Source organism: Schistocerca americana, chromosome 4, assembly GCF_021461395.2.
Source record: "Schistocerca americana isolate TAMUIC-IGC-003095 chromosome 4, iqSchAmer2.1, whole genome shotgun sequence".
In the NCBI taxonomy this organism is placed as follows: Eukaryota; Metazoa; Arthropoda; class Insecta; order Orthoptera; family Acrididae; genus Schistocerca; species Schistocerca americana.
In genome coordinates, this window is record NC_060122.1 from 241,815,003 (window position 1) to 241,836,305 (window position 21,303).

A 21,303-nucleotide genomic window follows, 5' to 3' on the forward strand; every position below is an offset into this window, starting at 1 on the left:
CACTGCAGTGGTTACCATCCCAAATCAACAAGGGAGTACAGTAACAAAAGCAACAGTAAACAACTAGTTATCGAAATTTGGTTTACCTGACGGTAATTACGAATCAGGACACCAACTTTGTATCCAAATTGATTATGCAATTATGTCACCTATGGCAGAATCGAAGTTAAGAAGTAGGCCCTACCACCCTAGGGTAAACTTGAGGATTGAGCATGTTCACCATACTATTGGTAAAATGTTAAATTATCTGAATAGTCATCTCATCGACTAGGGCATTTATCTACCGTTTGTTGTAGCCACATACTATTCGAAACTGCACGATAGTGTTGGGCTCTCACCATATGAGATGTTATACAGTAGATCCATCATCATTGAAAGTTATTAAACCTAACCTTGAGAAAAATGGAGAAACCATAAAAAAATTAGCAAAAAAACATTAAAGGCTGTCTGGGAAGAGTAAGGCAGTGAGTTCTTGAGTGGTAGGAAAGAATCAGGAAACATAATGTTAAGTTATCTGAGTGTAGGATTGGCCAATAGGTCACGCTAGCGACTTCCCATACACCTAGGAGCAAAATGAAGAAATACCAGGGCCATACGAATCAGAGAGCTGACAATGCCTGTGAATATGAAGTTGCAATTACTAATTTCAACTTCCATTGTCTGCATAGGATGAGTTAAACAGTTTAAGGCTACCCTGGACACACTACTTGAATTGTCAGTGCCATTATCTATGAAGATGGCAAAAGGTAAGAAGAGACTAAAAGGGGACAGAAGGTAAGTAAAGATGCAGGATGTATTGTTAATCTCCAAGGGGAGAGAGGAAGCTGTGTGTTGATGTCAATGGACGAGTTCAGATTGTGCCAAAGAGAAAGAATTATCTTATGCACAACCAATATGGTCCAGACTGACATGGAAGCACATGAGATACAGATTTTTTAAGTAGCGAAAATGGATCAGGATTTCGAAGAGATGTTCTGATGCAGCAACCAAACTTCCAAAGTGTCAAAATGCAATGGATTTACTCTGTATTTGCTCCAGAGATAGTCACTGAATTGTTACTAAAAAGGTCGTCCCAAGGGAATGACAAAGGTAGAATTCCAAAGCAAGTGGGATATTAATTAATAGTCCAACCTGCAATATAGCTCCCAACTACTGTCACTGAGATGACTTATGAATACGGTACAGCCCTTGCTGTAATAGCTGGAAAACCTTTACACATGGTGCCATTCAGTACTTTACCACCTTAAATAATACCCTAAGACTACATCTCGTCCATTTGTAGGGTGAACTGATAGCCCCATGGGAAGGTCATTTTACCACTGTGCACATGTTTCAGCACATTCAGCAACACCACTTTAAGCAACGAGACATGATCATGAATGTGAGTGTGTGTGTTTCTGGTACCACTGCAGTTTTGGCCTGACTATATGTAATCTATGTCTACTATGTCTACTACAAGCAGACAACTCCCCCAGCTCTCAAGCTCCCAGAGCAACAGTTGCCGAAAACATTTAATAGTAAGGAACAGCCAATGAATCATGTGGTTTAAGCTATGGATTAGAATAGAAAGATGAGGAAAACTTTGCATTTTTACACCAATCTGCAAAACGTGTTAAGATAGTTGTGTCCAGAAATGTACACAGGTCCCACATGGGAGACCAGGTGTTTCAAGCAGGAAGGAGTGTTACACCATGATTCAGTTTAGTACAATGAGCTTCTCTTGTTATGCTCTGAAAATGATGTCATACAGAGGGAAGCAAGTGTCAGTTTGCAGCTCAGGCAGCATTTGCAAGGTATATTCACAAAGAAAGAATGCTTATTCATCAGGAAGCTGACAAAGCAGAATATGCTAGTCAGCAGCTCTGAAGGGTGATGCTGGCCAATACTACAGTTCCGACTAGGCTCATGCAGGGATTGATTAAACAAGAAACGCTGAACAAATGAAGTCACCACCACTGAATGATGACACTAAGCTGTTACAGCATGTTGTCTCTCTCTTGGGTGGGATGCTGCTGTTTGAGAAGTACCAGCCAGCAAACACTCATAAAATATCACCTAAAATCAGACCCTCACTCTCAGATGTTCTCTGTATATGACTATATCGAGTTCACCTTCCTCAGCTGCAGAGTTAGAGGTGGAGGACACTGCAGTGCCAGATGACGTATCCAGTCACCTACCAAGAAATTCATCTCCAGTAGCAACAGGCAAAGGCCTGTGCTTAAAACCATGTGCAGACGACTTGGTGCCTTTGCACCATTAGGGGTCCCTTAAGTGTCTTCTTCCTGATAATGGCTACCTCCCTAGTGATGCACATATTCAAGCATGGGCTAGGGTGGCATGGTCTCTCTGTTGCTGTGTAATGGCTCCTGAGGGCCTCCGTCATTTCTGATCACCATCCAGTGCAGGCACACGCTTTTGACTTTGGCTGTGCTGGATGTTATGGTTTGAACACTGTCTATCCTGGAGTGGTATGCGGTGACCACGAGTTAGTAAGACCGCCAGGAGCTGCACCTTACACACTTTGGGGACAGTTTTACTGACAACACTGAACATCACTGCTAACACATGCTGGGTTCGCTCCTAAGCTAGCATTTGGAAGACCGTGGAGCTCGGTGTCCTGGGTGTCGTCAACAATATCTAGAGGCAACATCCTCCCACTTCCTGTAATCTTGTCTCTGTACTAATATAAATAAAAGAATACTGTGAACAGTGATGTTGCATTAATGGCTCACCAAGCAGTTTCGGCTATCTCCACTTCCATAACTTATGTCCCACAAAGGAAGCGGCACATTCTCCTGATCTACAAACAGCTGATTCCTCTTCCTCCTCCTACACGCTGGAATTCGTTCCAGCATTTGGGGAATTTTGCAATAGCGGAGACTACTATAGTCTGGTTAATAAATAGCGAAAGTATGAACATTTCTGATAAACTTTGGTACAGGACAAAGGTCGAGATACTAGGAACACCAACAAGAATTCCACTACGTGAAACGTCCCATCCAGAAGTTAGCATTGCATTGATGTGTCTATCAGAAACAGTAATACATTTCTTTCATGACTACATAACAACATAAATCTGTCTACAGACCAAAGATGAGTGAACATCACAGAAGTTCATTTGGCATGGCCATATTGAAAGTGGTATGGCCTTCCCTTCCTCCAACCTCTTAACTGATTTACTGTGCCAATTACAGTGGCAGCTTAAGTTTAACATGGACTCCAAACACCATTGCAGCTCAGCATTTTTCACTCTGAGAAATAACTGCCATAGATTAAGCAAGTTATAAGCAACAGAAAGATGTTCAGTGGCAGGAAGATGTTCAGTGGCAAGAAGATGTTCAGTGGCAAGAAGATGTTCAGTGGCAAGAAGATGTTCAGTGGCAAGAAGATGTTCAGTGGCAAGAAGATGTTCAGTGGCAAGAAGATGTTCAGTGGCAAGAAGATGTTCAGTGGCAAGAAGATGTTCAGTGGCAAGAAGATGTTCAGTGGCAAGAAGATGTTCAGTGGCAAGAAGATGTTCAGTGGCAAGAAGATGTTCAGTGGCAAGAAGATGTTCAGTGGCAAGAAGATGTTCAGTGGCAAGAAGATGTTCAGTGGCAAGAAGATGTTCAGTGGCAAGAAGATGTTCAGTGGCAAGAAGATGTTCAGTGGCAAGAAGATGTTCAGTGGCAAGAAGATGTTCAGTGGCAAGAAGATGTTCAGTGGCAAGAAGATGTTCAGTGGCAAGAAGATGTTCAGTGGCAAGAAGATGTTCAGTGGCAAGAAGATGTTCAGTGGCAAGAAGATGTTCAGTGGCAAGAAGATGTTCAGTGGCAAGAAGATGTTCAGTGGCAAGAAGATGTTCAGTGGCAAGAAGATGTTCAGTGGCAAGAAGATGTTCAGTGGCAAGAAGATGTTCAGTGGCAAGAAGATGTTCAGTGGCAAGAAGATGTTCAGTGGCAAGAAGATGTTCAGTGGCAAGAAGATGTTCAGTGGCAAGAAGATGTTCAGTGGCAAGAAGATGTTCAGTGGCAAGAAGATGTTCAGTGGCAAGAAGATGTTCAGTGGCAAGAAGATGTTCAGTGGCAAGAAGATGTTCAGTGGCAAGAAGATGTTCAGTGGCAAGAAGATGTTCAGTGGCAAGAAGATGTTCAGTGGCAAGAAGATGTTCAGTGGCAAGAAGATGTTCAGTGGCAAGAAGATGTTCAGTGGCAAGAAGATGTTCAGTGGCAAGAAGATGTTCAGTGGCAAGAAGATGTTCAGTGGCAAGAAGATGTTCAGTGGCAAGAAGATGTTCAGTGGCAAGAAGATGTTCAGTGGCAAGAAGATGTTCAGTGGCAAGAAGATGTTCAGTGGCAAGAAGATGTTCAGTGGCAAGAAGATGTTCAGTGGCAAGAAGATGTTCAGTGGCAAGAAGATGTTCAGTGGCAAGAAGATGTTCAGTGGCAAGAAGATGTTCAGTGGCAAGAAGATGTTCAGTGGCAAGAAGATGTTCAGTGGCAAGAAGATGTTCAGTGGCAAGAAGATGTTCAGTGGCAAGAAGATGTTCAGTGGCAAGAAGATGTTCAGTGGCAAGAAGATGTTCAGTGGCAAGAAGATGTTCAGTGGCAAGAAGATGTTCAGTGGCAAGAAGATGTTCAGTGGCAAGAAGATGTTCAGTGGCAAGAAGATGTTCAGTGGCAAGAAGATGTTCAGTGGCAAGAAGATGTTCAGTGGCAAGAAGATGTTCAGTGGCAAGAAGATGTTCAGTGGCAAGAAGATGTTCAGTGGCAAGAAGATGTTCAGTGGCAAGAAGATGTTCAGTGGCAAGAAGATGTTCAGTGGCAAGATGTCTGTTTCAAGTACAGATATTTGTTGTAATAACTGGAAGTTTTCTCAAGATATAAAATGACTCTTCCTGAAAGGCATCATTTAAAGCAATAATGCTGTCTTCCTTCTAAAGAAGAGATATCCACAATGATGCACGTACTGTGAAGTTAACTGCTAGTTGTGCGCCTGCCTACCATGGTCGCTCTTGAGGATAGGCTGTCTTGCAGTTGTAATGTCAGAAGCTGACATAACTTGATATTGGCTAGTGTAGGTAGCATTCAGAGAATATTACAGGAAAAATAGCATATGAGCTACCACCTGCAAACATGCAAAGCTCCTTGCACAAAAGCAACCTAGAAAGACAACGGTGCCTGCCAGCAAGCCATAGCAAAAGCCAGCATACACTCTACATGATTTTTATTTTATTGTATAATCTTTCTTTTGATGGATGTCATGATGAAGCACCAAGAGCTGGTTTAATATGTACAATATTTATTCACAGACAACCAGTTTTGGTCAAGTAACCATCATTAAGTCACCTATTATGTCACTGGTGATGACATGGCTGTCCGTGAATACACATTACAGCTGCTTTTGGTTGTCCATGACTTCATTCTTTAAGTACTCGAAGTTCCTCAATCGGGGGGGGGGGGGGGGGGGGGGGGGGGGGGGGGGGGAGGAGCAAAGGATATCTTGGGGAAGGTTAAAAGGGGAGGTCAGGTTACTCAAACCCCAGGATGACGGGTGTACTGTACCCCAGCTTCAGAACAGATTAAGCTAAAGACAGAGTGAGATGAACAGATAGATTATGTGAGCTTGTTTATACAGAATATTGAAGATACAGTCATTCACAGTTTAATTGTCATATATCTTTATATGAATTCATAAATTTACTGTATCAAAGGAAAGTGGAATGGAGAAAACTAATAACAATTCTGAGACGCAAATGCTGCCAGTACCCACCTTTAGGAGGATTGTCAGTGTTGTTTACATATACACATGAAGGTAATGAAACATTACTTATCTTTAGGAACTAATGGTTCCTGCACCAGGGAAGAAACAGGAATAGACTGGGAAACATTAAAAAGGAAGGGCAGGTTATTCAGACCCCATGCGGGAGGGATCCACATGTAGTGATAGACAAAGATTATAATGTTCTACCATGTTCTCAGCTTTCTGCAAAAATTTAACTCAATTTGCCAACTCTATTATTCTTGTCCTTTCACAAATTCAGAACCAACTTGCTCAATGTTGGTCTACACCTCACCAAAGCCCACATTAAAAAATCTGCCCTTATAAAATCAACGAGTAATGTAAATGTCTTGTGACTAGGGCCTCCCGTCAGGTAGACCATTCGCCAGGTGCTAGTCTTTCCATTTGGCGCCACTTCGGCGACTCGCGCGTCGATGGAGATGAAATGATGGTGATTAGGACAACACAACACCCAGTCCCCAAGAGGAGAAAATCTCCGACCCAGCCGGGTATCAAACCCAGGCCCTTAGGATTGACATTCTGTTGCGCTGACCACTCAGCTACCGTGGGAGGACAACAAGAATTAATACCTACACTATGACAACTGCCACTTATTCCACATCAAATTTCCCTTCCCTGCAGCCTACGCATCTGCAGCATCTTAGTAGCCACCTCTCCAGAGCAGTATCTTCCATTTATCCACCTACTAACAAAGTTTCCATTTCCAAAACACTCAAAACTCAAAAACACCCCCTCATCACTCTGTACCACTCAGGCACTGAATGCCTCAATGATTTATTACTCTGTCAAGGCAATGACTGTCTTAAGTCAAGCCCTGGACTGAGATCCTCTCCTCCTGATGTCCTCTCCACACCATCACTCACTGTTGCCTTCCATCAGCCTCCTAACCTCAGTAACATCCTAGTCAAATCTTATAAAATTTCCAAACCATTATGTACCAACCCTTGCCATTGTCCCCACTGTAAAAACTGTCCCATGCACCCACCCACTACCACGTACTACAGCCACATCAATGGGAAATCTTTCAATAACGGGGTGACCAACTTGCAAAACAATGCACATTTTTTTATCAGGTAACTTGTCTCCACTAACAGTATTTTATATAGGCATTATAACAACACTAAACTGGCTGAACTTGTGCATAAATATAAAAGAACTGTCCACCTTGGGGGACACCCATACTCAGATGCTGAACATGGTCTACAGCTTGCCTAAAGGGAAGTGAGTGCTTGCTGCATCACAAGGGCTATTTTGTTTTTCCCAAATAATGCCACTTTCCCTGAACTCCACCAGAGATAGGAAATTGCCCTCCAACAAATCCTTGTATCCCCCCCCCCCCCCCCCCCCCCCCCCTGCCAGACTTAATCACCATTAACACCCCTCTTTTTTCATACTACCTTATGTTAAGGGTAACAAACACACTGAATAAAGTGACTGCTTCAGCAAAGTAGTAATTCGATTCCTTCAGGTTCCCCAATGCTAAGTATCTTTTTGGGCACATTTTAGTGCTAGTGCAGCTGCAGCCTTTTTGTGAGAGCAGCAACAAGTAAATATTCATATTTTGATGTGCAAATGATGGGAATCAAGTCAATATGGTGTTACCTTTTTCATCTGAGACAGGCTTTTGTGCTCTTTCAGCTGAAAGCCAATAGCCTCAAGACAACTGCGGCAGCATTGTCAATATATCCCTTGTTCTTTATTGTAAAAATAAAATGATAAATGTTTATGGTAAATCAATTCTGTAGTGTTCTGTAAAGAAAAAGTTAGCACTCATCTCTCAATCAAAATTGTATGCAGTGGAGGTTGTTTAACTGTGAGGCAAGTCACTTGAAGGGAAAAAAAAATGTTCAGAATGAGTGTTCTTACTTATTAATAAATTTATTTGCATTACAAAACTGGAATATGTCAGACAACATTTGAACTGAAGAAAAATTAAATATGCATCAACTGACTTAATCAAATTTAAAGTTATTGTGATCTAAAGAGAATATATTTCATACAATTTATTATATACACTAGAATTAATTATTTGAAAAAGTAATTCTCGAAAATCTTGAATAAATTCATTCAAGAACTTCCCCATCTTCTGTACTAAAAACAGAAAACAAATCTGCAAATTCAAGAAAAGGAAGGAAGCAAATGATGTTGATAATTTACTTCAGAGGTAAATTATTTTGTACTGTTACAATTTCCTGTAGCTCTTATATCATGAGCCCATTCTGTACATGGTCAGTGAAACTTTGGAAAACAATATTAATTCCATATAAATCTAAAAAAGAAGATTAGATGTTGAGCTAACGAGTAGGAACACAGTTAAGGTCCACTGTCATGATGAAAGAATTTTCTTCTTACTTTAGGAATTCAAGGGACTGGTGCCATGTATTGTATGTAAAATATGACATACTCAATCTTTTCAAGTGTTCACAGGGTAAGTTATTTCACACAGTTTTAATCACTAGAGTCTAATGCCAGATTGTGCCCTTTCTTAACCTGTAGTTGCAGTTGGGACATTTTCAATAAGGATAATATACAAAAGAAATAAGGAATGTTTGAACTTATCTCAGCCATTTTTGAACTGCTGAATACCAGAAAGCATAAATCTGGAACTCTGGACGAATTCCACTGGCAATAAACTACCCAAAAGATTTTTTTTACTGAGAGCTTGGTTAAACAAAATACACAGAAGATGCCCAAGTTTAAAAAAAACTGTCTGAACAAATTTATTAATAAGATCAAGCTTGTACTTGATTTGATTAGTATAATATTAGAATGTGAACTAAGATAACAATAATAAAATATGTATCAAATAGAAAATTCACTTGAGGAAACAACATTAGTTTTTACATTCCACAACCTACCCTCTTTCTTCCCTTAGGAGGGGAATAACAGTTCCAAAAACTAGGAATAACTTTCTCAGTTTTAAATGAGTCTATTGGGAGTACCGGAATTTCGCCTCCTGAAGAACTGACCAGTCATTCAAAAGCAAAAGTTTTATAGATATTGACAGCATTTCTCTGACAAGTCAAGAAATTTTCTCCTTCATCACATACTTAGCACTGAAGCACAGTTTCTTACCTGTTTTCAGCCTGTGAGGTGAAAAAGTTATGCCTTATTACCCTTGGATCTGGCTGCACTGAACATTTTTCCAACAAAGGCATCAGCACACCAGGAAACATTATGAGAGCCTTTTGAATTTGTATATCTGAAGCATCTGGTTCACACTGATTTGCTTCTGCCAGGTGGTAAAGGGCCAGAGCATGTGAATATGCAAAATTTGGTAATTGTGAAACATTCCGTGTTGCTTCCCATTCCTCAGCAGCAGTAACAAGCCATGCATACTTCTGTGATCGTAATGCATAGAAATCTATGCACAACACAACAGCCAATGGATCATCTGCAAAGTTGAGTGAAAGCAGAACTTTGCACAATTCCAGTGCAGTTCGGTAACATGCACGTTGGCCTACAAACATCAAGTGCTTAAAAATAGTGATGAATAGTGCCCTGTAACAAAAGAATACAATAAAGTCTATATTAATGTTTCTTATAAAATCAGAGAGAACTGAGGGAGGGAGGGGGGGGGGAAGGAGAGGGAGAGAGAGAAAGAGAGAGAGAGAGAGAGGGGGGGGAGGGGGGGGGGAGCGAGAGAGAATGAAGGGGTAATAGTGTGATGGAATGTGATGTTTTGAACACGTCACTCAGTTGAAACATACCCCGTAACAATAACAATGATGACATACAATAGGCTAAACTTACTCCAGATTTAACCAAACAAAATATGGAATGAAAACCAAAGTTACTTCAGTGTTATGTGGTAGTGACCTACCTTCTACATGTAATTGAAAAACAAAGTAGTTGAGAACAATGTACATATGTCCTGCTACCCGTTCCTTTGCAGGTGATGCCTTCTGTTGTCAATTTCTGGAATCGTTTTGAAAGAAACATCAGCGAATGTAAAAGCTGCTATTGTGAACAGCTTAGCCACTATGTGATCATGCTGATGTAATTTTGGGCACATACTGATCAGGTTTCGCAGTTTCCTGTAATTCTGCTACAAATATGTCACATTTGTTGAGTGAGCAAGAAATTTTGGGGGCTAAAGAGGAAAAAATTGCTCAATAACTCACTTCACACTTTTTTTTGAAGGATAATTATACTTTCTGTCATCATTATTTAAAAATTTATAATCTATCAAAGAACTAAAGTAAAGGCTTAATGCTTAGTCTTTTTTTTTCAGTATGTATTACTCTTAAAGATATATCAATTAAATTTGTGCCAGTAATTCTTTAAATTTTAAATAATTGCATAAATGGCCAGTTTTCTAGGCCAAGACACTCGTCTAAGGGCCCATTCTCCAAAATGGGAATGAAGAATTTTATTCCACAGACCCACCAATAAAATAAGATTTCAGTGAGGATGCTTCCATCACTTTCAAGTATAGATAGTGCTGAGTTAATGTGAAATATTTAAAGACAAAAAACACTTGTCAGCCATCATAGCAGCAATTTCAGTCTCCAGAATACTAATATTTTTACAGGAGTTCCAAAAACTATGCTATGATACTTCTGAAAACGCGAGTCACATAATTCCTTTCACATAAAATACTGCCTCTTGAAATTCAAGAGCAAGTACAGAATACTCATTCTCTCAAGTTATCTACAGATAAATCTTCATCTATGACAGTCAGGTCCTGCAGAAAGTGTCATCACTTCTGTCTCTAAGCTGGTCGTAGGTTGTGTTCCAAAAATGGACAATATAGAGACAGAATTGACAACACTTTCTGCAGGACCTACCATCATTTCGCAGGACAATGCTCAAGCACACACAGTGCAAGCTGTTACTGATTTGTTTGACTGATGGGGCTGCTAAGTGCTATACAACCTACTGAACTCCCCTGACTTAAGCCCTCATGAGCTCAACTCGATTTCTAAACTGAAGGAAACACTTTACGGCATTCGCTTCACAACTGCTACAAATTTGACGGGCAATAGACTATGCCGCTCAAACTGTCAACACCACTGGCACTGTTAAGAGTATCCTATGACTTCCACATCGTTGGTAATGGGTTATACACAATGCTGGTGACTACTTTGAAGGTCAGTAAAACTTTGAAACGTGTATCTATTTTGCAAGAGCTGTAAATAAATAGTTGCCACTATTAAAGTTCCAACCCTCGTATTAATATACTGAAAGAAATAGTTATGTTGCAGGTGAGAGTCCACAAAGACCTTTATAAACAGTGATAAGGTAAGGTGTACATCATTAAACCTTTGCGCTTTAATGCGGAACAAAATTTTTTATAAATATTTCTTTCAAAATCAAATGAGAAATATCATGGTATAAAAAACTATGGGAAATGAAAAATAGAAGTTTTCTTTTTTCATAAGGAAAACAATAGATTAAAAAACGAACTACAATATCAGACTTCGCATCATTTACATAAAAATGTTTTTGTGGAAAAGAAATCACATAAGCGCACTTCTTGACACCAGGTTCAGCATGTAGACAGAACCTACAAAAATTCAACAATTGCCACGAGACAGAGCAGTTTGCTGCATTAAAAAAATATACTACGGTGCAGGAAAAATACCAAGCAGAAGGGTCTTGTCTTTGCTACTAGCTTTAATTCTTCCCAATTCATTTATGATCCACTGGCATATGGGAGGCATCTGATACTGAGGTTATGCTCTTTCTTTATCTTTTCGAAATGATGGAGTACTGAGGATGGCGGAAGAAGAAAGAATGTTAGCTCTTTGAAAAATATTTGTTCCCAATACTGACTTAGTCACCATCCCATGTTTTACTGACTGATTGAAGAAAAGTTTAAATTCTGAAGTTTTAGTTTCATTATGGTTTACAATTTTTTCTCCTCCTATCAGAAAATAACACATGAACAATCAGTCAGACAAATGCGATTTGCTTTCTGCACATACTCTGAGACCTTTTAGAAACCTTTGTGTCTAACTGTTGGAGTCACTACAGAACGGTGGGGCTTTAAAAACATTTTCATTAGGTTTTCATAAAATTTTTATAAAGTATTTGGTGAGTAATTATTATTATTATTATTATTATTATTATTATTATGTGTCTCAACTTGCTGTAACTTTGCTGTCCAAATTTTTATAAAGTAAAGTTACTTCTCTACTTTATAAATCAGCATATCATGGAACTGGTGGGTGGTTAGAAAATTTTACTATTAACAGATACAAAAATGGGCAGTAGAAAAAAAAAGATTGACTAAACTTGCTTTAGAGCTAACAATGGGTGTTTGATGAGAGGAGCCATGCGTGTGTATCCAAGCATGCAGTGTTTCTTTTTTATCACCACGAAACTGGGGATCTTATTTTGTTACTCAGTCTTGTCGAGGAACCATGGCAAAATGGAGGGTAATTTATTTATTTTTGGGATTACTCCATTTCCTTGCTCAATGTGTTCTCCTTGGGTGCCTATGTTACAAAACTGACTACTATTCAGACCAACTACTAAAAATCTGGATAACTGAGCCTGCCCTTGCCAGTGGACTTCTCCTTGCAGTGTTTTCTGTGCTACAGGCTGAAATAAAGTCTGACTCCTACTCAGTTTTATGTATTGATCAAAATTTCTTCTTTCAATGAAATACCTTTAAAAATATGATCTATTGGCACACAACCTGCACAGAAAAAAATCAGTTCTTGGGAAGCTACTGGCTCTTTATTTACATGAAGTGATTAACATTGCTGACATGAGATCTCAATTTGATTCCATATCTCTAGCTTTCCAGAAGCCTTTTGATACTGTTCCTCTCAAATGCTTCTAATCAAATTGCAGGCATGTTTAGTACTGGCTCAGCTATTCAATTGGATTCACAATTTTCTCACATAAACGTCACAATCTTTGATAAATGACGGGAAGTCACATGGTGAAATGGAAGATATATCTGGGGTTCCCCAAGAAAGTGTTATAGGTCCTCTGCTGCTCTTAATCTATATAAATGATTTAACAATACATGTTGAGCAGCCTTCTTCGTAAATGTCAGTATCAATGGCAAACAATTTGTGTAGTGAAGTTATCAGACCAAATCGAATTAAAAAATTATTTATACAAGCTATCTGCATGGAGCGAAAATCAGCAGCTGACCCTAAACAGCAGCAAGTGTGAGGTTATCCACATGGGTAATAAATTTCTGTCACACAAAATCTACATAAATTTAAATGATGTCTTTTCATCTAAATACCTAGGAGTGATGGAACACCATAAATTGGGAGCATCAAACAGAGAATGTTGTACGGCAAATCGAAGATTGTATTTTATTGGCAGAACACTTACAAGGTCCAGCAAATCAACTAAAGACACAGCCTCCACTATACCTGTCCATCCTTTTCTAAAGTATTGCTATGTGATATGGCATCCTCACCAGATAAGACTGATGGAGGATACTGAAAAAGTTCAATGAAGGACAGCCTTTTCATATCATATGATAGTGGAGAGAATGTCATGGATATGATAAGCAAGTCAGTGCTTTTCATGTAGCGAAGCCTTTTCACTTCGGTCACCAATCTCCTCCTCCAAATGTCAAAATACACTGCCCACTAAAAAAGTAAAGCACCCAGAAGACATGGTCAGATGTCAATGTAACTTCACACACACACACACACACACACACACACACACACACACACACACATTCTTTGTGGATATGTAAATGATTAGAGTTAAAATTCTATGTGACACGTAGAACAGCCATCAGAGTGCATTACTGTTGTTCTTGTTTAGTGTTGTTAGCAAACCTGGTTTAGTATAATGGTTATGAAGAGTTTCAGATGTTGAGTGATCACTGTGAGGGACCCAGGGATCCTGTGTACTCATGTGAAACAGAGTTGTCATGCACGACAGTTTGAAAGGGGCCTCATAGTGGGTCTCCATTTAGTCGGCTGGTCAAATTGTGCAATATCCAAATTTATGGGACATTCGGATGTGATAGTGGTCTGATGTTGGATGGCATGGGAATGTGGTGGCAGGCATAATCATAGTCAAGGTTCCAGTCAACCAAATCTGACCACCACCAGTATGGATCGTCACATACTGCACCAAGCAGATCATAATAAATAAAATAGTCTCTATATTTACCGTATTTACTCGAATCTAAGCCGCACTCGAATCTAAGCCGCACCTGAAAAATGAGACTCGAAATCAAGGAAAAAAAAATTTCCCGAATCTAAGCCGCACCTGAAATTTGAGACTTGAAATTCAAGAGGAAAAAAAATTATAGGCCGCATCTCCAAAGCGAAACAAAGTTGGTCTATTGTAATACGAGACACAATTTAGGTCGAATGAATGACGATACAGCTACAGTAGTTTAGTTCGAGTCATAAGCTTAGCAGTAAAGCTTTACCAGATAGCCATTGCTATGCGTCAGGCGCTCCGTCCGTATTTATACGGGTACCCTTCCTTTTCCACGTGCTTCGTCTGGTTTGAATTGATTGCTTATTTTTCTTTGATCTGATAAGCGCAGTTTTCTTTGTTATAGGTGTTTACGTCACTCTAAGCTGAAAATGCATTACTGTACTGTGCCATGCATTGTTTGTCACATTCTGATAGTGCGTGCTCGTGGCATGGCTTCCTTTTGTGCGCGCTACCGCTACTGCTACAAGAGAGGAATCGTCTCATTAGCGAAACAATGGCAAGAAACTGCTATTTATTGTTACTTACACTGCTGCTTTCTTTGATAATGATCAACAAGAACCAAATAATAGACTGCGTATGATAGAAGATGTTCTGAACGAGAGCTTAACGAAAATTTTTCTCCGTTTAAAAATCTTTGCAGGTGCCTCTTTAGTACATTACATTCTACACAGAAATTAGAGTCATCTTAGATTTAAAAATCTAGTCAATTACCGTGCTTAATTTCCGACTGTATCACTATTAAGCATAAGAATAATACGAATATAAACATGACATGATATGTATATTCTTCCGCGTTTGCTGTTGTCTCACTCTAGTTTCGTAATTTATTAGGCAGACAGATTTAAATGAGATAGCAGCAAACATGAAACAATACATGGCAAAATGTTTATATGCGTATTATTCTTATGGTGACGAGAATACTGCATGTGATTCACAATTTATAAAAGTTCCTATTAGCAACCATCTCTTCTCACAGGTAGGAAAAAATTCAGAGCGTAGAGTTGGCCATATTGACAAACATCCCAAACAGTCTTGCCAGTCGGATTTTTGTAGTACATTGAAATGCTGATACATTCGAAGATGGACAATATGGAATTTGTATTTACTTCGTTGGATAATGTATGAAAATGCAGTGGTCGAAAGTCGGGGCGGAGAAAATAGCTCGTCTTTCACTTTTTTTTTTTTTATTAAATTTATTTACTGACGCAGAGGTTTTGGCGCCAGTATTTATCTTTGTGCCTACAAAGCATGCCCGTGTAGCGCTACATATATTCGACGGCAGAAGTAAGTTGTGGCGGCACCCACCAACTTTTTTCAGAATTTCCGCTTGCTTTGCACTCGATTCTAAGCCGCAGGCGGTTTTTTGGATTACAAAAACCGGAAAAAAAGTGCGGCTTAGATTCGAGTAAATACGGTAGTTCTTAATAATTTTTACATTATGTCCTTTAAAATATGTCCTTTAAAATATTCCCTTCAAAACCCTTACACTACTCCATGGGAATTTTCCACTGCTCAAACGAGTACCTGAAGTTATCTTTTGAAAGCATATTTACGTATTCCATTGATTTTTTCTTTCATGGCTTTAACACACTAAAATATTGTTGCTTTCAGTGCAGATTTCACTTTCAGGAAGAGAAAAAAAAAGTGTCTCATGGAGCAAAATCTGGTGACTAGGGAGGATGTTCCAACACATGGATCTCACACTTAACCAAAAATGACTTCACAGATGTAAGGTTCTTGAGCACCACTTTTGAACAAACTTTACTGTTGTAGAAATGTTCACGTAAAATCTGCCGAACTGTGTCAATTTTTACAATACCAACAACCACATGAATACTTAATCACTGGTCTTTTCATTTAAGATCTCTAATTCTTTCAATGTTTTCGTTCACAGCTGACACTGAAGGTCACCTTAGACGTGACTCATGTTCAACCTTTATCCGTACATCCTTGAACCACTTCAGTCACTCAACCAGCCTACTTGAATGGCTGAAAGGCATTAATTACTGCACCTTTGTTTCAATAAAGAATGGGTGTCTGTGGTTGTCTTTCTAACTTTCACTCACAGTTTCACATTAATTTGTTGCTTTTACATTTTTTAACAGGTTGCGAATATATACACTAACACAAATGAAGGCCACGGGCCGACTGAGGGGTCAGCAGGTGAATGGGTAGCAGCAATGAAGAGGGGAGACACCATGCGATTTGGCAGTGTAGCATTTGAATTCGAGGCCTGCAATGTTTGTCAAATAAAAAATCAGTTTGGTAATTTTTTAGCCAAACCACTCATGTCTGATTAATCTTAAGTACTAATGTAGTATCTGAAAGACTGGACTACCAAACTCTTATTTAGTTGGATATTTACATGCTCCAGTAGTACATCATTCTAGGAGTTCTCCTTTGCAGCCACCATTATCCTAATATCTCAAAGGAGAGTAATTGCTTGAAATTGGTTTGGTCTTTTCGTTTTTAGTCATCCTAGGTAAATTTAATGTATAATCAAGAACAACAGCTCCGTAAAAAAATTATCAAAGAAAAATTCCATTACAACTCAGTTTGTCTTTAGATTCTAAATATTATTCTAAGGTTTAAAATATAGCCAGAACACTACTTTTTCGTGTAAATAGAAATATTTACAGCATTCCACCTGAATACCTAATGATAGTGTAGAAAGTTAGGCTATGTTATTTCATGAGCTGCAATAAAAGCAAATAATAGTATCAACCTCCCCAAAATAGGGATATAATTATGTCCTTATGAGCTGAAGTATCTATTTCTGTCTGATGATTCAAACATATAAATCCTGAAATAGTGTTGCGTGACATATCATCTTTTGCACATAAAATTAATGCAACCTTAATAATCACCACCTTTATTGTTTAGAGCTAAAAAGTTTGATCTGCAGCACTTAAAGTATATACAATTTAATATCACCAATCATCTAAATAAATTTAACCATATTTAAAATGAACTAAATGCTTTTACCTGTTCTCCTGTCGCCTGTAATCTAAATGACAGTTGCCTGTGATAATGTTGAACGTTGGATGGAAGGCACTTTCCAAGCAATATAATGCTCGTTCATTCAGTTCTGCAGCCATCTGTAGGTCTTCACTCAGTTTACACAAATCCGACAATTGGATGAGTGCATCCACATGGTAGGGATGGTCATTGATAATTGACTGAAAAAAAGGAGTATTTATTACAATTATTGGCAAAAATAAATACGGAATGTGTTCATTTAAGTTTTGCATTTATCCATACAATTATTCATCCTACATAAACACCAGGATTAATTTATGAAAAAATGCTGAAAAATAAAAGGAATAAAAAGAGTGACGTGATCTTTGATGTTTTTTAGGCTTCATTGTTAATTATATATTGTCGAGTGTGAGGGTTACATAATCATTCCATTTTTATTCGTAATATTTCCCTAACTGTTCTTGTGATGATGGTTTTGAAATATCACAATAGCTAACATGGTGGTGGTGGTGGTTGTGGTTGTGGCAGCGGCAGCAGTAGTAGTATTTAGTCTTATTGGGAGAATCATCTGGCATTTGTCTGAAGCAATTTAGGTACATGGTACACCTATATCAGGACATCCAGACAGAGTATGAGCTCCATCATCCAAATCTGAGGCCAGTGTCTTACCAAATGCACTACTTAATCCATTATACCTAGCATACCTACTTAATCGATTGTATCTAACATACCTCTCTCTTACGTTTGTATATACCTGGAACACATCAGTTTGATAACATCAAAAATAATTACACACTGGTGGTGCAACATGGATCCTTCCGTCCACCACAGGCTTCTCTGAACTACATTGATGGGAGTTATTCTCGCAACACATCCTTCACTCTTGTAACCATCATGGTCTCAATCTCCAGTAACCCACTGTCCCCACACCCTCTATCGGTTTCCCCTTCATCCATCTTGTCACCCCTCACAATTCATGTCCGCACTTCACCTTCAGTGTGCACCGCTCCCCACCGGCTCTGACAGTCAAGCATCACATGCCTAGCTCGTGCGCCTCCACCTCTGCCTCCCATCTTCCTAGCCGGCAAACTGGCTTCCTCCCTCAGAGCTGCTAGCCACCCACACCCCAGTCCTCTTCCTGCCTCCCACCACTCTCTCCTTTTACTCACTCCACCTGACGACCCACACCCCCAACTTAGTTCATCTGTCAAAACGCACTAGCACTGTTTGTCCAGCAGGTGCCAAGTAGGGGCATAGGCACACGTGTGTGTGTGTGTGTGTGTGTGTGTGTGTGTGTGTGTGTGTTTGGGTTGGGGAGGAGGGGGCGCCCACACCTATCGACGATGCAATGCTTCTGCTTTTCAGTGAGTCATCTCCTTTACTCCTGAAGTACTTACATAACCACACCTTGTTCACTTAGTCTCTCCATACTTCGCACTTCACAAACCAAACATACCTTTGGACCCCAAATGTGCTGCCACTTGTTACTCATTAGTATCTGCACAATACTGATTTATGGCTCATTTAACATGTATCTTTTTGGCAGGTCTCCTATTTAAAAATTGCTAATGACTTGAAAGATTAATACAAGGGTTGGAACTTAAATATTGGCAACTATTTATTCACATCCAATACAAAAGAGTTAAATGTTTGCACCTGTTACTGTCCTTCAAAGTAGTCACCAGTGTTGTGTATACCATTAGCATTGCCTGTTCTGTTGATGGTACGAATGGAATGGTCTAAAGTTATGGTGATTCTCATGTACGACTGTGATAGTGTTATCCTAATGCATTACGTTCCTCCACGCAGACCGTCAATGCACAGCATTACTGCTCATTTTTGTAGCCTCACTTGCGACCAGCTTTGCGAAAGAAGCAGCGACACTTTCTGCGCAACCCACCCATCATTTTGCATGACAATGCGCGGGCGCATACAGCGCAAGCTGTGGCTGCTCTGTTCGGTCGATGGAACTGGGAAGAACTGTACCATCCACCATACTCCCTGGACTTAAGTCCTTTTAACTTTGATTTGATTTGCTTCAGAACTGTTCCGGAGATTCAAAAGGCAGTAGACCACTACATTCGCACCATCAACAGAACAGGCTCTGTTAACGGCATGCTACGCCTTCCACATCACTGGCAACGGGTTCTACATAATGCTGGTGACTACTCTGATGGACAGTAACAGATGCTAACATGTAACTCTTTTGTATTGGTTGTGAATAAATAGTTGTCACTATTTAAGTTCTAACCCTCAAACTTTAATAAATATTATTTAAAATCTTTTTCGTACACAATTTCTTTGCACAAGCAAGCACACATTCACGAGAAAAATAAAACACGTGGTAAAATAACGAAGCTTATGAAAAGACAGGACATAAAACAACTGTATTGATCAGTAAGTCACTGTAAACCTTACCTCCAAAAACTTAAATAGCTCTGACTACATACAAAATTTTAAAACTTTCACAACATTTGCATTCTTGTCAGATAAAACTGATGGTAGAAGCTTAGGAAATATGATGGCTGCCCTCTAGTCAACAAATAAAATATTTCACATTAAAATATCATTTATAGATAAGGTATCAATGCAAGTATCACAACTGGTGGATTCTATTATCCACAAAGGTAGCAGCAGGTATTGTGGCATTGATTTTAACAATTCATTTTATGAGATTGGATTTATAATATGTACTAAAGCTGAGAGGTCATTTTGTTCCCAAAATTTTCAAAGTACCTGAGTAGGGTATTTGTGTGACTGGTGTTGTAGGTGTTACCTGGACATAAGCATGTTACACACAAATTCTTTTCCTCTGGGTGAAAGATGTTCACAATGAAGTGACAGTTGCGTTACTGAGTTGAGTTACAATTTGCTATTCTTCATATTTTTGTCCTAAATCTAATCCCTTCCTAGAAACTTATAATAGCTTGACTTTTTGCTTTGAAAGTCACCTTGTTGCCAGTCTCAGTTTCCTGTACTCCCATTTCTTCCAGGTCCCTTTGAGCCTTTTGGATCTAGTATACTTTGGTTCTCTTTCTCACAAGGAACTACATTATCTTATGAGTCAGCCTCTGCTGGGCCTTTCTAAGGATGTGACCAAAGAACATCTTCATTGTGTGGGATCATCTCTATTCAGGTAAACACTTCTTGGTTCATTAGTCTTTTATCCGACTGTCTTCTGTTCTTCAAGATAGCAATACCCTCCCTTCTGATATTCTACAAACTTAAGTCTCTTAAATAATCCTGTTCCTATGAGGTTCAGACTCCCTTATGTGTATAAGATTTCAGGGCAGATTACTGTCTCATAATGTTTTAATATAGCATGGATCAATAGTGTCTTCTTATTGTAGATATTGACAATGAATTTTTATGTTAACTTCATCTTTTTATTCGTGCTCCCACAGCATTTTTTCTATCACACTAGTTCCCTTATGATTCCGACAATATCGCAATACTGTCTATGATTGCCAAATGATCTACCTGTATTCTTTTTTCCTCATATATTCCTCTTTTCGTGCATCCCAGTCATAAACCACCACTCCTTTCATTTCTCGTCACATTCTCTGAGCAACTCATCACAGTGTAGTTAAAGAGGCGAAGTCTGCCTTCCTGCCTGACTGCAGCTTTGATCTTTACCACTTTGTTAGTCACGCTAGAACTTTGACGGCACCTCTCAATCAGAAAATTTATTTTCATACATGTATTATCAAAAAGTTAGTTCCTACCTCTCAGATCCACAGGAAATGAAACAATTGATGAAGCACTTCCAATAAAAACGTTACCTTTTTTTAATTTTTGTCCACTTTTTCTATAAATTTATGAAGAATGACAGCCGTTTCTCATGTTCTGCCTTTTGAATGAGAAATTCACTATTTTTTTGAAACAAAATTATCCATTTTCCTCATTTGGAACTCTCAGATCGATAGAAACTATCCGTGTACCTATTAGTGATGTGCCTAACCAGCTGTTAAGGCTTATGAAAAGTTCGTCCTACACTTGACCTAGGATGTCATGTTAAGATCGTTTGGTCACTTCAGTGGATGATCTATCCAAACTCATCTCCTCCAAAGTTTGGGACAGGGTCTGTTTATACACTAAATCATAGGCTTTCTTTAAGTCTATGAATGTGTGCACAAAATTCTTGCTCTATTTTTTATGTGCCACTACAAGTTTCAGATTCAAGATTTGTTCTGCACATGATCAGCCCTTTTTGAAGCCTCCTTGGTACTCACTGACATGTACATGTAGTTGCTTTCCCATTCCACACGCCAACGCTTTAGAGAATATCTTTTAAGTCACTGGTATTAATGACATTCTTCTGAAGACCACGGATCCAAGTTATCTTCACTTCTGTATAGGATGTATCAGTGCTAACAGTCACTG

General features: G+C 39.1%; 1 protein-coding gene across 2 annotated transcripts in view; it reads right to left on the reverse strand.

The window, feature by feature from the left end:
- LOC124612494 (transcription factor 25) overlaps nucleotides 1–21,303 on the reverse strand; it is a 136,492-nt gene that overhangs the window by 26,218 nt on the left and 88,971 nt on the right. For both annotated transcript variants that reach the window (XM_047140732.1, XM_047140731.1), the window contains exons 6-7: nucleotides 16,927–17,120; nucleotides 8,857–9,282 (exon numbers count right to left, since the gene is read on the reverse strand). In XM_047140732.1, the coding sequence (XP_046996688.1) occupies nucleotides 8,857–9,282; nucleotides 16,927–17,120 (620 nt within the window). The remainder of the gene's footprint in view (nucleotides 1–8,856; nucleotides 9,283–16,926; nucleotides 17,121–21,303) is intronic.